The sequence below is a fragment of the Gamsiella multidivaricata genome (genome assembly GCF_025024155.1).
Source record: "Gamsiella multidivaricata strain RSA 2152 chromosome Unknown BC939scaffold_48, whole genome shotgun sequence".
Lineage (NCBI taxonomy): Eukaryota > Fungi > Mortierellomycota > Mortierellomycetes > Mortierellales > Mortierellaceae > Gamsiella > Gamsiella multidivaricata.
Window position 1 is genome coordinate 251567 of NW_026251756.1, and position 16140 is coordinate 267706.

At 49.1% G+C, this 16140-nt stretch overlaps 3 protein-coding genes across 3 annotated transcripts; 2 read left to right on the forward strand and 1 right to left on the reverse strand.

Annotated features, from left to right (window-relative positions):
* The first annotated feature begins 1511 nt into the window (after window positions 1–1511).
* Window positions 1512–9667, forward strand: BC939DRAFT_456793 (pre-mRNA processing factor 8). Its single transcript, XM_051556383.1, has 9 exons — window positions 1512–1632; window positions 1729–1924; window positions 2026–4079; window positions 4180–5969; window positions 6058–6490; window positions 6594–6996; window positions 7104–7718; window positions 7828–8065; window positions 8166–9667. Exons 2-9 carry the CDS (start codon window positions 1787–1789, stop codon window positions 9536–9538), a joined length of 7044 nt encoding a protein of 2347 aa, XP_051410536.1. The 5' UTR covers window positions 1512–1632; window positions 1729–1786; the 3' UTR covers window positions 9539–9667.
* Window positions 9668–10186: 519 nt separating this feature from the next.
* BC939DRAFT_456796 (uncharacterized protein) lies at window positions 10187–13337 on the reverse strand. Its single transcript, XM_051556384.1, has 7 exons — window positions 13180–13337; window positions 12820–13084; window positions 11999–12720; window positions 10957–11910; window positions 10629–10869; window positions 10488–10531; window positions 10187–10363 (listed from the first exon to the last, which is right to left on the reverse strand). Exons 1-7 carry the CDS (start codon window positions 13286–13288, stop codon window positions 10260–10262), a joined length of 2439 nt encoding a protein of 812 aa, XP_051410537.1. The 5' UTR covers window positions 13289–13337; the 3' UTR covers window positions 10187–10259.
* A 728-nt stretch (window positions 13338–14065) lies between these two features.
* On the forward strand, window positions 14066–16135 carry BC939DRAFT_478629 (mid region of cactin-domain-containing protein; the record flags this gene model as incomplete). The annotated part of the gene is made up of 5 exons (XM_051558780.1): window positions 14066–14539; window positions 14629–14955; window positions 15047–15379; window positions 15465–15653; window positions 15749–16135. 5 exons carry the CDS (start codon window positions 14066–14068, stop codon window positions 16133–16135), a joined length of 1710 nt encoding a protein of 569 aa, XP_051410538.1.
* Between the last annotated feature and the right edge of the window lie 5 nt (window positions 16136–16140).

Consider the following 16140-nt stretch of genomic DNA (forward strand, 5'->3'; position numbering starts at 1 on the left):
TCCAGCTTGTCCTTGCCCTTGCCCATGCCCCACTGCGCAACTGCTGTTGCTGCTGCTTTCCCTCAGTTTCTGTGTGCGGTCTTGCATCTTGCATCCAAAGGTAGTGCCCGTCTTTATCTACTGGCTGAAGATAGAGCGGTCGCTGTTGATGGGGTAAATGGCTGCGAACGACGTTGCAAATGCTGCGCCCTGCCAAATATTGCGGTGCATGAAAATGCTGCAGGTTGAGCAGTATAGCCTGCAGATCTCGACCTGTCATAGTTCAAACTTCGGTGAGGCAATAGTCCACTCCCCCGACTGTGGATGTGATTCGAAGGGCAAGACATTTTGCGGGAGTCGCCCGTATATGATCGACTGCAGTTCTTTTAGCTTGAAAGCTAGCAGCTGAAGGAGAAACCTGTCTGTTCGAATGGAGTCTCGGTGAGCATAACCGCGTCCCTCGTAAGTCATAGGATCGAAGTTGGCCTGCCGAATGGATTGAACGTGTTCTCACATCATGCTCAGGTCCATCACGGATGTCGAATCCTTGCAATCTCTCGGCCCTTTGCGTGGCTCACGCCTGCTGAGGTTCGAAAATATCTCTGTGGTAAGGAACTCAGGAGCTTACCGCTCAAGCCAATCGATCAGGTCATACTGAGAAGGAATGATGTCCTTGTTCTCGTAGTCCACCAGTATTAGCTCCTGAAGTTCTTTCTTCAGCGCAGTATTTTGCCAAAACAAGACATCGAGCACACGTTTAGAGAACGACATGAAAGGCTGCTCCGCGCCCGTTAGTGGAGCCGTCTGGCGACAACTCTTGGGACCAATAGAAGGCCGAGCTCAAGTGTTTTCTGATGTCGATGAACTGGTGTTTCCGCACGCGAAGCTTTTTACCCACGCGAACCTCGAGCTCACACAGACGTTTGTCGGCGCGTTCAACAGCTCTCTCGCGAAGGTTCTCTCGGCGCACTTCAATGGGTTCTTTTTCTTCCGAAGGAAGGCCGTCCAGGTAAAGAACCAAGTTCGTCTAGGCCCCAAGCTTCAGTATCTCTCGCTCGACAATGCGGTGAGCATCGTTCATAGGATGCGAGGAATAAGCGTAGCGAACGCTGACATAAAAAGACCCAAGGATATCGACCCGAATCGCCGAATTACGATCAGTGAAACTGGCGAGGCTGGATAGGTAGGGGGACTGATTGCGAAGAACGGGTTCATACCTTTTCTTTCTTAGAAAGGGCCACAGGCCCTCAATACCCATGGTAGTCTACACGGGCGAGGAATATATTGCTTTATTTCGAGGAACGAGGAACGACAGTGAGGGAAGAATGAGGGTATGAGGGAGGATTGACCATGAAGAGCTTGAGATAAAAAAACTAGTTGTATTATAAGGAAGAAAAGGAGTGTAGTAAGCGAAAGATGTGATGGACGTCAATGGAGCTGTCGCTATTTCCAAACATAAATGTTTTGCTGACGTCTTCGCCACATAAAACGACATTTCCCACTGTGCCTCCATTGCTCGTGCTCTAGCTCTTTCTCCTTGTCTCCAAACCAACATATTCTTGCCATCCTCACAACAACCTTGAAAGGATAGAGGAATAAGTAGAATCCGATTTCGTTTGCCTCCTCTTGTTCAGCTTTATCTTTGTCAAGCAGGTACCTACCTCATTTTTGTTTAGAAACACATCTTGATCCGCTAGAGATCCCACAGCAAACACTCAAGCAGTCTCTTGTGATCGCCTACTCCCTTAGATAACGGCAGCAAAACAAGCATACAAGCCCCAACGCATATCGACAGATCTCACCAGCAATGGCGGCGAATCCATATTACGGCCAGGGTAATCCATACGGCCACATGGACACCTCCGGCAACGTGCCTACGCCCATGGAGATGACCCAGGACAAGCTGGACGAGAAGGCCAGGAAATGGCAGCAGTTACAGGCTAGGGTATGTCTTTCAAACTCACGTGGCCTTGTATTCATCCTAGCCAATAGCAGTGTCCTTTTTAACTCAATTCCCGTCTTTTCAAACGCTTTTTTGATATCTAGCGCTACGGTGAGAAGCGCAAGTTTGGATTTGTTGCGCACGAAAAGGCGGATATGCCCCCGGAGCACATCCGAAAGATTATCAAGGATCATGGTGACATGTCTTCAAAGAAATTCCGACACGACAAACGTATCTACCTCGGAGCTTTGAAATATGTGCCTCACTCGGTCTTGAAACTGCTGGAAAATATGCCTATGCCCTGGGAGCAAGTCCGCGAGGTGCCGGTCCTCTATCACATCACAGGAGCCATTTCGTTCGTCAATGAGATCCCGCGAGTGATTGAACCCGTCTACATGGCTCAGTGGGGAAGCATGTGGATTATGATGAGGCGCGAAAAGAGAGACCGAAGGCATTTCAAGCGCATGCGTTTTCCGCCCATGGATGATGAAGAAATGCCCTTGGACTATGGTGACAACATTCTGGATGTGGAACCGCTCGAAGCAATTCAGATGGAGCTTGACATAGACGAGGACAAGGCCATCTACGACTGGTTCTACGACCACAAACCCCTCATCGATACGAGGCATGTCTCTGGACCGGCATACAAGGCCTGGCAGCTTGATCTGGGCCAAATGTCGAATCTTTACAGAATCGCAAAGCAGCTGATGTCCGATTTGACCGACAAGAATTACTTTTATCTGTTTGACAAGCCCAGTTTCTTCACTGCCAAAGCACTCAATGTCGCCATCCCAGGGGGGCCCAAATTCGAGCCTCTCTACCGCGATGTTGACCCTGCAGACGAGGACTGGAACGAGTTTAACGACATCAACAAAATCATTATCCGCCAGCCCATCCGTACGGAGTACAAGGTTGCCTTCCCTTATGTATACAACTCTTTGCCTCGTTCTGTCCATGTTGGATGGTACCACTATCCGACCGTCGTCCACATCCCTGCCGAGGATCCCGACCTTCCAGCATTTTACTATGACCCCATCATCAATCCTATTACGACACGCAGTACAGTAGCACCAAACCAGGAAATTTCGACAGAGGATGCGTTGTTCGGCGATGCAGATGAGGATGATGATGACGAGTTCAAGCTTCCGGATGAGATCGAGCCCTTCTTACAAGATGAACCCTTGTATACAGACAACACCGCTAATGGTATCAGTCTCTACTGGGCACCCCATCCATTCAACAAGCGCAGTGGTCGCACGCGTCGTGCGCAGGATATTCCACTGGTTCAGAGTTGGTATCTAGAACACTGCCCCAGCGACAATCCTGTCAAGGTCCGTGTGTCGTACCAAAAGCTGCTCAAAAACTACGTTCTCAATGCCCTCCATCATCGTCGACCCAAACCCTTGAGCAAAAAGTACCTGTTCCGCCAACTCAAGTCGACAAAGTTTTTCCAATCGACCGAGCTTGACTGGGTTGAAGTTGGTCTTCAGGTGTGCCGGCAGGGTTACAACATGCTGAACCTCCTGATCCACCGAAAGAACTTGAACTATCTGCATCTGGATTACAACTTTAACTTGAAGCCCGTCAAGACTCTCACGACAAAGGAGCGCAAAAAGTCACGCTTCGGAAACGCCATGCATTTGTGCCGTGAAATCCTGCGTCTCACAAAGCTGATTGTCGACTCGCATGTTCAATACCGTCTCGGAAACGTGGATGCTTTCCAGCTAGCGGACGGCCTCCAGTACATCTTTGCGCACGTTGGCCAGTTGACAGGAATGTACAGATACAAGTATCGCTTGATGCGACAGATCCGCGCTTGCAAGGATTTGAAGCACGTCATCTACTATCGCTTCAATACTGGACCAGTTGGAAAGGGTCCTGGAGTTGGATTCTGGGCGCCAGGTTGGAGAGTCTGGCTTTTCTTCTTGCGTGGTATCGTTCCGCTGTTGGAGCGCTGGCTCGGAAACCTGCTTGCTAGACATTTTGAGGGTCGTCATTCTAAGGGCATCGCCAAGACCGTCACCAAGCAGCGTGTGGAGTCGCATTACGATCTCGAGCTTCGTGCATCTGTCATGGCTGATATCCTAGATATGATGCCCGAGGGCATCAGGACCAACAAATCGAAGACTATTCTACAACATTTGAGCGAAGCCTGGAGGTAATAGTTCTACAGAGTTATATTTTCGGGAACCACATTGTTACTATACGCATCGCAGCATGGCATACTAATATTTCTCTCCTTTTTTAATCCAATCTAGATGCTGGAAGGCCAACATTCCATGGAAGGTCCCTATGATGCCCGCACCGATTGAGAATATGATCCTTCGTTATGTCAAGAACAAGGCAGATTGGTGGACAAACGTCGCACATTACAACCGTGAACGTATTCGTCGTGGAGCAACTGTCGACAAGACGGTAACAAAGAAAAACCTGGGTCGTCTGACACGTTTGTGGCTCAAGGCTGAACAGGAGCGTCAACACAACTATCTCAAGGACGGACCCTATGTTACAGCGGAGGAAGCCGTTGCTATCTACACCTCGACTGTGCACTGGCTGGAGAGCAGAAAGTTTTCGCCAATCCCATTCCCACCTCTCAGTTACAAGCACGACACCAAGCTATTGATTTTGGCACTGGAGCGACTCAAGGAAGCGTACAGTGTCAAGGGCCGTCTCAACCAATCGCAACGTGAGGAGCTCGGCCTTGTCGAGCAGGCATATGATAACCCGCACGAGGCCCTCAGCCGTATTAAGCGTCTTTTGCTCACCCAGCGAGCCTTCAAGGAGGTTGGCATCGAGTTCATGGACCTGTACAGTCATTTGATTCCTGTATACGATGTGGAGCCGCTCGAGAAGATCTCTGATGCATACCTGGATCAATACCTTTGGTATGAGGCTGATAAGCGCCACCTGTTTCCTGCCTGGATCAAGCCAGCGGATACGGAGCCAGCACCTCTACTGGTTTACAAATGGTGCCAGGGTATCAACAACCTGACTGATGTGTGGGAAACATCAGAAGGCGAGTGTGTTGTGATGATGGAAACCAAGTTCAACAAACTAGCCGAAAAGGTCGATCTCACCCTCCTCAATCGTCTCCTACGTCTTATTCTCGATCACAACATTGCCGATTACATGACCGCAAAGAACAACGTCTCGCTCAACTACAAGGACATGAACCACGTCAATGCCTACGGCCTCATCCGTGGTCTTCAGTTCTCGAGTTTCATCTACCAATACTACGGCTTGATTCTTGATCTGTTGGTCCTCGGTCTTCAACGCGCTAGCGAGATGGCTGGTCCTCCTCAACTTCCCAACGACTTTTTACAGTACCGCGATGTTGCCACCGAGGTCCGTCATCCTATCCGCCTCTACTCTCGTTATATTGATCGGTTCCATATGGTCCTGCGATTCACTGCAGACGAGGCAAGAGATTTGATCCAGAGGTACTTGACAGAGCATCCGGATCCCAACAACGAGAACGTGGTCGGTTATCGCAACAAGAGGTGCTGGCCACGCGACTGCAGGATGCGTCTCATGAAGCACGATGTTAACCTAGGTCGAGCGGTCTTCTGGGATATGAAGAACCGTCTGCCTAGAAGCTTGACCACGATCGAGTGGGACGATACATATGTGTCAGTGTACAGCAAGGATAATCCGAACTTGCTGTTCGCCATGTGCTCATTCGAGGTCCGTATCCTGCCTAAGATCCGAAACCAGGACGAGCAGTTCTCGATGAAGGATGGTGTCTGGAACCTGATTAACGAGCAGACAAAGGAGCGAACCGCACAGGCTTTCCTTCGTGTTGACGAGGAGGGTATCCAGAGATTCCACAATCGTGTTCGTCAGATCTTAATGGCCTCGGGATCGACGACGTTCTCCAAGATTATCAACAAGTGGAACTCTTGCCTTATTGGCTTGATGACCTATTACCGTGAGGCTGTTGTGCATACCCGTGAGTTGCTGGACCTCTTGGTCAAGTGCGAGAACAAGATCCAGACCCGTGTCAAAATCGGTCTTAACTCTAAGATGCCCTCCCGTTTCCCGCCAACAGGTAAGTTGCGTTGCCATGCTAACTAGTCTCCTTTGACATTGGTAATGTCTGCTTTGCTAACGCTGCTCTTTACCTGCAACACATATAGTTTTCTTTACGCCCAAGGAGCTTGGCGGTCTGGGAATGCTGTCCATGGGCCATGTTTTGATCCCTCAGTCGGATTTGAGATGGTCCAAGCAGACGGATGCCGGCATCACCCACTTCCGGAGCGGCATGTCACACGAACAAGATCAGCTTATCCCCAACCTGTTCCGTTACTTGCAGCCTTGGGAATCTGAGTTCATTGATTCGCAGCGTGTTTGGTCTGAGTATGCTTTAAAGCGTCAGGAGGCTAACGCCCAGAACCGCCGACTCACACTGGAGGATCTTGAGGATTCCTGGGACCGCGGTATTCCTCGAATCAACAGTTTGTTCCAAAAGGACAGACACACACTTGCATACGACAAAGGTTGGCGTGTTCGAACCGAGTTCAAGCAGTACCAAATCCTTAAGGTGAATGCCTTCCACTGGACAAACGCCAGGCAAGTATTCATTTGATTTCTTGAGGGGTACGTTTTAGATAGAGCATGTAATGGCAGGCATTAACTTTTGCTATTTTGTCCATACCTTTTAACTAACAAATAGACATGATGGCAAACTGTGGCAGCTTAACAATTACAGAACGGATATGATCCAGGCCTTGGGAGGTGTGGAGGGTATTCTGGAGCATACGCTGTTCAAGGGCACATACTTCCCTACCTGGGAGGGTCTGTTCTGGGAGAAGGCATCTGGTTTCGAGGAGAGTATGAAGTATAAGAAGTTGACCAACGCTCAGCGCTCAGGTTTGAATCAGATTCCCAACCGTCGCTTCACGCTTTGGTGGTCGCCTACCATCAATCGTGCAAATGTTTATGTCGGTTTCCAGGTCCAGCTGGATTTGACTGGTATCTTCATGCACGGCAAAATCCCAACCCTCAAGATCTCTCTCATTCAGATCTTCCGTGCCCATCTTTGGCAGAAGATTCATGAATCCCTGGTCATGGATCTTGTAAGTACCTATTTCGGTTGCTGTCAGCGGCGTTTTTGCGCTCTCAAGAATAATGGTTATATTGACATTTGCTTTTTTCATGCCATCCCGATGGTTGACCTGTTTAGTGTCAAGTCTTGGACCAAGAGTTGGAAGCACTACAGATCGAAACTGTCCAGAAGGAGACGATCCATCCTCGCAAGTCTTACAAGATGAACAGTTCATGCGCCGATATTTTGCTGTTTGGATCATACAAGTGGAAGGTTTCGCGCCCCTCTTTGCTCACAGACTCTAGGGATAACACAGACGGAGCAACAACGCAGAAGTTCTGGATTGATGTCCAACTTCGATGGGGAGACTTTGATTCCCATGACATTGAGCGTTACACGCGAGCTAAGTTCCTAGACTATACGACCGACAATATGTCCATCTACCCTTCGCCCACGGGCGTGATGATTGGAGTCGATCTCGCCTACTCTCTTTATAGTGCTTATGGTAATTGGTTCCCCGGTCTGAAGATCTTGATGCAGCAGGCCATGGCCAAGATCATCAAGGCCAACCCTGCGATGTACGTGCTTCGCGAGCGTATCAGAAAGGGTCTGCAGCTCTACTCGTCCGAGCCAACGGAGCCCTACCTGTCGTCTCAGAACTATGGTGAGCTGTTCAGCAACCAGGTCATCTGGTTCGTCGATGACACTAACGTCTACCGTGTCACCATCCACAAGACGTTCGAGGGTAACTTGGTAAGTATCATTGTCTCGCTTTACGCATTTATGGCTGCTATGGTATTCCCCAAATGCATTCGATGCTAATTGTGGTATTATGCATTGCTATGCCATTATATATGAATAGACGACGAAACCCATCAACGGAGCCATCTTCATCTTTAATCCCAGAACCGGACAGCTCTTCCTGAAAATTATCCACACCTCCGTTTGGGCGGGTCAGAAGCGTCTCGGACAGCTGGCCAAGTGGAAGACAGCCGAAGAAGTTGCCGCGTTGATTCGTTCGCTCCCAGTTGAAGAACAGCCTAAGCAACTGATTGTCACCCGCAAAGGAATGTTGGATCCTCTTGAAGTTCACTGTCTCGGTAAGTCACGTTCATGCACTTAACATCAGTATGTTTAATTGCATGTTGTTGAGAGAATATCCAGCTTACATTCAATTGCCTTCTTTTTTCCGCCACGTAGATTTCCCCAACATTGTTATCAAAGGTTCTGAGCTCCAGCTGCCCTTCCAGGCCTGCCTGAAGATCGAAAAATTTGGGGATTTGATTCTCAGAGCGACAGAGCCTAAGATGTGCTTGTCTGGTCTGTACGATGACTGGCTCAAGACAATTTCGTCGTACATTGCCTTCTCGCGTCTTATCTTGATCCTCCGTGCACTTCACGTCAACAACGACAAGACTAAGATGATCTTGCGCCCCGACAAGACGACCATTACGGAGCCCCATCATGTCTGGCCTTCGCTGACGGACGAGGAGTGGCACACCGTGGAGACATCGCTGAAGGACTTGATTCTTGGCGACTACGGAAAGAAGAACAACGTCAATGTCGCGTCGTTGACCCAGTCTGAGATTCGTGATATCATCTTGGGTATGGAGATTTCTGCACCTTCGCTTCAGCGCCAGCAGATTGCAGAGATCGAGAAGCAGGCAAAGGAGCCCTCGCAACTTACTGCAGTCACCACCAAGACCCAAAACGTGCATGGTGACGAGATGATTGTTACGACCACAGCACCATATGAGACTCAAACTTTCTCGTCCAAGACGGAATGGCGCATTCGTGCAATCTCGTCGACCAACCTGCATCTTCGTACCAACCACATCTACGTCTCGACGGACGATATCAAGGAGACTGGATACACCTACGTTCTGCCCAAGAACATCTTGAAGCGGTTCATCACTATCTCGGATCTCCGTACCCAGATTTCTGGATATATGTATGGTATCTCTCCTCCCGACAATGCTCAGGTCAAGGAGATTCGTGCTATCGTAATGGTTCCTCAGTGGGGAACCCACCAGACGGTGCATCTGCCCCACATGCTCCCCAATCACGAGTATCTGAACGATTTTGAGCCCCTGGGATGGATCCACACTCAGCCCAACGAACTTGCACAACTCTCGCCCCAGGATGTGACGACGCATGCGAAGATCATGGCTGACAACAAGTCGTGGGATGGTGAAAAGACCATTATCATTACCTGCTCCTTCACGCCCGGTTCTTGCTCACTGACTGCGTACAAGCTGACGCCTTCTGGATTCGAGTGGGGCCGCAACAACAAGGACACGGGTAACAACCCCCAGGGATACCTGCCATCGCATTACGAGAAGGTGCAGATGTTGCTGTCGGACCGATTCCTGGGCTTCTTCATGGTGCCAGCCTCGGGCATCTGGAACTACTCATTCATGGGCGCGCAGCATACACCGGATATGAAGTATCGTCTTGTGTTGGACACGCCCAAAGAATTCTACCATGAGATGCATCGCCCTACGCATTTCTTGAACTTTGCTAGGATGGAGGAGAGTATTGTCGAGGTTGAGCGTGAAGACGCGTTTGAGTAGCGTACTGTTATTACTTCTTTTTCCTTGCATTATCTTTCCTTACCAGTATTACTATCTATTTGCTTTTATCAGCAATAAAAAACGCATCTTTACCAACCACTTCCATGCTTACATTGAATTGATATCATTATTTATTACCTGTGTATTCATTGCGGGTCAAGAACAAGGAACTAATGCTGTCGAAAAGCGACCCTAGACAGCTCCACTCCCGCTTAAGCGCCCTTTAGCCATCGCCATCTTCAGGTGGCGGAGCAGTGCAGGGACTAGGAGTTCTAAGCAGTGCCATAGCTTCATAGGAGGGGAAAACCAGATTTCGCCTCCTTCTTCTTCCAAGCAGGGGTATATCGATAGACATGCGTCTTCCTACTGCCCGGCTTCAGGCGCGCAAGGACTGCCAGAAACACATCATTCGCCCAGTACGGCGTCCAGGACAGACCTCGTGGACATTCAGCCAAAGAAGACAGGCTATGGCCTGTTTCGATCAAGGATCGTGGAGCTCCCCCAACTGCGTCATAACCACTTGAAGTCGCTGCACTTTCTTTTTGTGGATCCTGTGGTCGACATGGCTGCGTAGATGAATGGACGGATTAATGTTTTAAAGTAGAGAAAACGAGAAATAAACGAAAGAGAGGGTATATCCGCAGTTTTGGCAAGTTCCTAGATGAATGAGTATCGGGTTTATTACAAAATGCAAGTATATCTTCTAAAGCGAGTCGCGTCTTCAATCCATGTCCATCCTCTCTATCGTGGCAGCCTGTGCTCCATTCGAACCAGCATCTGGGTTGACCCAAAGGGTCGTGCCCCACTTGGGATAAATTCTCTTGTCTATTGTTGCACGATAAAACAATGCGGGATACTTTCAGTATTAGTATCAGGCGAATCCATGGTCCATCCTACATTGTCATTCTTCTGAACAAAAAAAAAAAAAAAAAAAAAAACGATAGCTTACATAAACACATCATAATGGTATCCTGCATGGAAATTTGTTGATCCCTGAAAAACGGAGGTATAAAAAGAGAATAATTAGCTTTGTAATACTGAAAATGCAGTTTGACGAAGGAAAGTGAATCTCAAAAGTACAGGAACTTGCCATTGAGCCTTGAAATAGCCATGCGTTCCCAATGACTCCTTGATATGACCAGTGCGGCCATGCTTGGTGCGCAACTCCACAGATTTGTAGTACCAGACATCATCAGGGTTAAAGAACATGAAACGAATGGTAGCAGAACGCTTGTGGACCTTGAAGGGATGCCCTGTCAAAATGATTCTTTTGGCGACAATCCTCCTGGGATCAGCATCCATAAGCGTTCCAGTGGCAACCAAAACTGGGGCTAAAGGACAAGAAAAGAACCATGGTATTAGAGAAGGGTCCTTCAGCTGGAGTTCAGCTTACACACCATATGAATTGCAAGTCTTACAGTTGACATCCTCAGAGTCCTTAGTGAGAACAACGGGCAGGCTACCAAACTGGATAGGTGCATAAACAGTGACCACAGTGCTACGCCCATGCTGAAGAAACCGCTCACTCTTGTGGACATTATTTGTCCCCTTGCCGTTGCGGGTGTTTTGTGAAAAAATGGGCCGAACGACAAAGCGTCTGAATCCGCAGTGAAGAACCAGGGGATCTTTCGCCTTGATGACGCCCTCGTACTCAGAATTGCGGTTTACCACAAAATTGATCACGCCCATCTTGTGCTCATACTGCAACAGCCCGAAAACGATGAAGGGGCGCGAGGTGGAATATGTGTCCATGACAGCCCGTGGGACCTTGGCAATGTACAAATTGACGTGCGTGCCGGGCAAGACGCCATCCTCGAGGGCCTGGTTCATCACGCGGTGCTTTGTGCGGCGGAGGTTCTCAAATTGGAAAATACGGCCATAGTCCAGAGGAAGATTCTCATAGGGGTCCCAAGGCGAAGTCCTGAAGGACTCGAGGGCACGGTAGCGCGCGAACCTAACGCTAGCGGGGACATCCATGGGTGCCTCGACCTCATCTGGGAACTCCATGTCATCTCTGTTTTCCTTCTCTCTGGCAAGGTAATCGGCGTACTGGCGGGCCTCTTCCTCGTTATCCAGCTCATCCTCGTAAACCTCCTCACCCTTGCTGGGCTCCTCGTTCTCGACCTCCAGATCCTCGTATTCCTCCTCAGAATCCTCTGCGTTCCGTGCGCTGGGCAAGTCGTCGTCATCCATACGCTCATCCTCATCCTCGTCTTCATCCTCAATATCTTCGTCACTCTCATGGTCAGAGTCAACAATCCAGGCTGCTTGGTAGTTGGAAGTTCCCTTGGGGACGCGTCTGACGACTTTTTTAGGTGCAGAGTTGAACAACTGCTCGGGTCTTTCATTGGGATCCATGTTCTTGACGCGCTCTGATACATGGGTAAAAGAGTGCGTGAGTTAATCTGCCTTTATAGATCACACCATGCAGATACAAGCGATCGGAAATAAAAGACATACCTTCAGCCTCCATCAACTCTTCCTCGGTGGGCCAAGTTTGCTCGTTTGCAAGCAGATCAGGCTCGTTTTCTGCGGCCAAGTCGTCCTGCTCCCCAGGAACAGGAGCATCCAACAAAGTCTCTGTTCCCTCCGCATCCATACCGTTACCGTTGCTCACATGAACTGCCCTATGGGTAATGGGAGCAGATGTGATCTTCTCCAGCTGGAAATCGCCAAAATTTTGAAGGTGCACAAGTCGGTTGGCCTGGAAATGGGTTCCTCTGGTATATCCTGTCACTCTCAGTGTGCCGACAGTGGGATCCAAAGGGTCTTCCTCGAAAGCGACTTTTTCTGCGAGCATGTATGGATGAGTATCGCGCCAGGTAATCGACTTTGGCAACTGATTCGCCATCATGCGGAGGACATTGACGGTCTCGGCGTTATTATCCAGGGCGTGAATCTTGGCCTCCTCGGGGAAAAAGTGGTTGGTGAACGAGAGAAGCGATCTTTTGATATCAGAGTGCTTCTTAGAGGGAGTGATGTCCAGGTTACTGACGGTGGCCACGACTGAAGGAACGCCCTGAGATTGAATGCCAGAGAGCACCATTTCACCAAATTTGTCAACTTCCTCTACAGCAGACATCACGAGCAGAAGAAAGTCCGCAACCTTGGCAGCATCCATGATATCAATGTAGTTGCGCTGAAGCGGGACAAATTGGAGCTTCTGCCTGAAGCGGTCCGTACTATCATTGTAAGGAGAAGGTTGGTCAACATAGACATCCCGAATTAGTCTTCATGCCGTATTTCAATCAGTGATCCAGTCCGATTCCGTCGAAACCTACGTCATGAGGACGGTCCCCTTGTTGGCGGGAACCTGATCCACGCTGGCAAAGAGCTTGGCGACAGCGTCATCAGCACTCACATCGGCACAGAGTGCAACCACAGCGACGACCTTTGGTGTACCATTCTTTCCATCGAAAATCTTCGTCTTCCTGAACAATTCCTCGCGCTTCTTCTGCTGAAGGAGTTTGGCGGAATTACGGCGATCAGTCTTATTTGAGAGTCCTCTAGTGGACTGATGCTTGATAGATACGCGTTCGACCTTGCCTGTTGTAATTTGTGAATAGTGGTGTATTTGGATATGTTAAAAGCTGTTGCTTTTCCAAAAGCAAATACTATAGTGGCGTCACATCGAAGCACACCTTTGGCCTTGTCCCTCAAGCTGCTTTTAGTCAAGTGCTTAGACTTGAAGGGCTTGTTTTGTTGCTTGAGCTTTGTGTTGGAACGATGCTGGTGCTGCTGCTCGGACATGGTGAGTGTGGGTGTAATGGACAGAAGCAAGGGGAGACAGGCTGGTCGGTGCAACAACAAACAAACAAAAAAAAAAAATGCTCCTGCCATTTTGGGTAAGAGGATGTTTTGATTTTAATGATCAAAGTCACGGATTAGCACTCATGCAACGTCATCGTTGCGCTGTGGGTGGCGATTCACTTGGCCAACGTTCATCACCCACAACGACCAGCACTCATTCATTACTCAACCCCCATTCAGTTCAAAAACCAGACCAACAACATGCCGAGCACCAGCAGGAGCCGTAGCAGGGAGAGGAACGATCGCCACGAGAGCAGTAGGGTCCGGTCCAAATCGCCTTCACATCGCCATTCTTCACGCGATCGATATAGGGATGACGAGCGCAGGAGGGACAAGGATAGCGACAGACGCCGAGACAAAGAGAGCGAGAGATCATCTTCGCACCGCGACGAGCCTCGCGATCGCAACTCGGAAGACAGGCGACGAGACTCTAGGGAGAGAGGTAGAGATAGGGGTACGGACAAAGATTCAAGGCGACACAGCGATCGCTCGCGAGACAGGGATCGAGGCCACGATAGTGGTTCCAGACGCCGTCGGGATTCGAACAGCGAGGACGATCGAGAGCGGAATCATCATTCTTCTTCAAGCAAGAAAAAATCTAAGCGAGATCATGATGATTCTAAGAAGAAAGCGCGCGAGACCTCAGAAGAGCGCGCCATCAGGAAAGAGCAGCGGAAAAGGGAAAAAGAAGATCAGAAGAAGGCGCTCGAAGTCGCCATGACTAATTACTCAAATTCCGACAACCCTTTCAATGATGTGAATCTGGCTCAGAAATTCACATGGGCAAAGAAGCGTGAGGTCGAGAAAAAGAAGGGAATTAGTGCAGCAGAGTCGGCAAGGAGGGACATTGCGAGGAGAGAGGAAGCTAGAATCGAATTGGAGAAGCTGACAAAGAAGAGAGCTGAGCGTGAGCGTGAGAGAGAAGAAAGGGAGGAGGAATTAGTCAGGATTCAACGTGCTTCGGAGCAGGCGCAGCTCGGCGATTGGCAGGCCCAGGAGGAAGAGTTCTACTTGAAGCAGGCTAAGAGACGTGCAGAAATTAGGATCAAGAGCAACAGAGCAAAGCCGATCGACATTCTTGCCATGAACATCAAGCTGATTGCCGAGGATACAGAGGAAAATGAAGAGGACGAGGAAGAAGACGATATCGGTCTTGAGATCGATGTCGAGGAGCCATACACGATTTTTGATGTAAGTCCTATTATTGCATCGACAGCTTCCAATCCAGAACAAAAAAAAAATATCATGCAAATGTACTCACGCAGTGTTCGCTTTTGTAGAATTTGAGCCTGGAAGAGGTTCAAGAGTTACTCCACGACATCAAGTTTTACCTCAGTCTCGACAAGGCCGATCAGACCACAGATTTCTGGAGGGCAATGTTGATCGTCTGCGAGGACAAGCTGAGTGAATTGGATTCATCGCGTGCAGAACAGAGTGTTGTTGCGCCCCATATTGCTCAGGACATTGCTAACAAATTGGCCGGCAAGTCACATGAAGAGCTCACGTTACTCCAGGGCCAAATCCAACGGAAGCTGGCAGGTGGCGGCGCAATCGATGTCGATTATTGGGAGGCGCTTTTGAAAACTTTGATCGTCTGGAAAGCAAAGGTAAAGCAAAGCTACCCTATCGTTTGTTTGTATGACATCAATGCGATCTTTTATCCAGACTGTGCTGACGATCTATAATTATTTATATTAGGCCAAACTGAACATGATTCATCAACTTATTCTCCAAAAGCGCTTGGAGCAACTGAAGATGCGTCAACTGAAGGAGGCTGAGAAGGAAAAGGCAGAACTGGCAGCGGTCCTGGCGATGCAGACCTTGGATGTGGAGGGTGATGTGAGAGGTCTGAGGGAAATCAACGAAGACGATATAGAATATGCACAGGAGGATGAGGACCTGGGCATGGACGGAGTCGCCCCATCGGCCGTTCCTTACGACCGCGCGATGAGTCCTGAGCCCTTTGATACTCTCGCCAGAGAAGACCAAAACTTGGCCATTGTGGATCAGTGGGATGATTGGGCTGAAATTGTATGTGAACTTTACTTGGTTTTCGTCTCTATTCTATTACGAAGTGGTCCATTGATATTGATGTTTATTTTTCTCGTTTCGTTAGTTGGAGAAGCGTGGACAGGTTCTCAGCAAGCAATTCAACCCTAAGAAGAAGAGTCACGACCAGGATACAGGCGAGCAGCATCCGGACGACGACTTTGTATCCAAGATCCTGTTCGACAAGGAGGCAGCCAAGCAATTGGCAGGAAACGAAGAAGTGTTTAATGTCGAGGCCTCATTACAGCGACAACAGGTACGATTGAACTCGCCCTGGACCTTGAACCCATTTTTGACGTGGAAGGAGATGCCATGTTTCTCACATCTTTATTCGTCAATGACAACCAATAGACATACATGTGGCAAGACAAGTACCGACCACGCAAGCCTCGCTTCTTCAACCGTGTGCACACAGGATACGAATGGAACAAATACAATCAAACCCATTACGACCACGACAACCCGCCACCAAAGGTCGTCCAGGGTTATAAGTTCAATTTATTCTATCCTGATCTCATCGACAAGTCTCAGGCCCCGACATATGAGATTATCAAGGAGCCCGATACCAACGATACCGTACTAATCAAGTTCAAGGCTGGGCCACCCTATGAGGATATCGCATTCAGGATTGTCAACCGTGAATGGGAGCATTCGCACAAGAGGGGATACAAATCTGTCTTTGATCGCGGAGTCCTCCAGCTGCACTTCAACTTTAAGCGACAATTCTATAGGCGTTAACCGTC

Excerpts from the sequence above, each read along its gene's own strand:
- BC939DRAFT_456793 (XM_051556383.1), top strand. The coding sequence starts at position 1,787 with ATGGCGGCGAATCCATATTACGGCCAGGGTAATCCATACGGCCACATG. Across the intron at positions 6,491-6,593 it reads TTCCACTGGACAAACGCCAG|ACATGATGGCAAACTGTGGC; the intron begins GCAAGTATTCAT and ends ACTAACAAATAG. Across the intron at positions 7,719-7,827 it reads AGACGTTCGAGGGTAACTTG|ACGACGAAACCCATCAACGG; the intron begins GTAAGTATCATT and ends ATATATGAATAG.
- BC939DRAFT_456796 (XM_051556384.1), bottom strand. The coding sequence starts at position 13,288 with ATGTCCGAGCAGCAGCACCAGCATCGTTCCAACACAAAGCTCAAGCAA. Across the intron at positions 12,721-12,819 it reads AAGGGGACCGTCCTCATGAC|TACGGACCGCTTCAGGCAGA; the intron begins GTAGGTTTCGAC and ends TTACAATGATAG. Across the intron at positions 10,364-10,487 it reads TACCATTATGATGTGTTTAT|ACAAGAGAATTTATCCCAAG; the intron begins GTAAGCTATCGT and ends GTGCAACAATAG.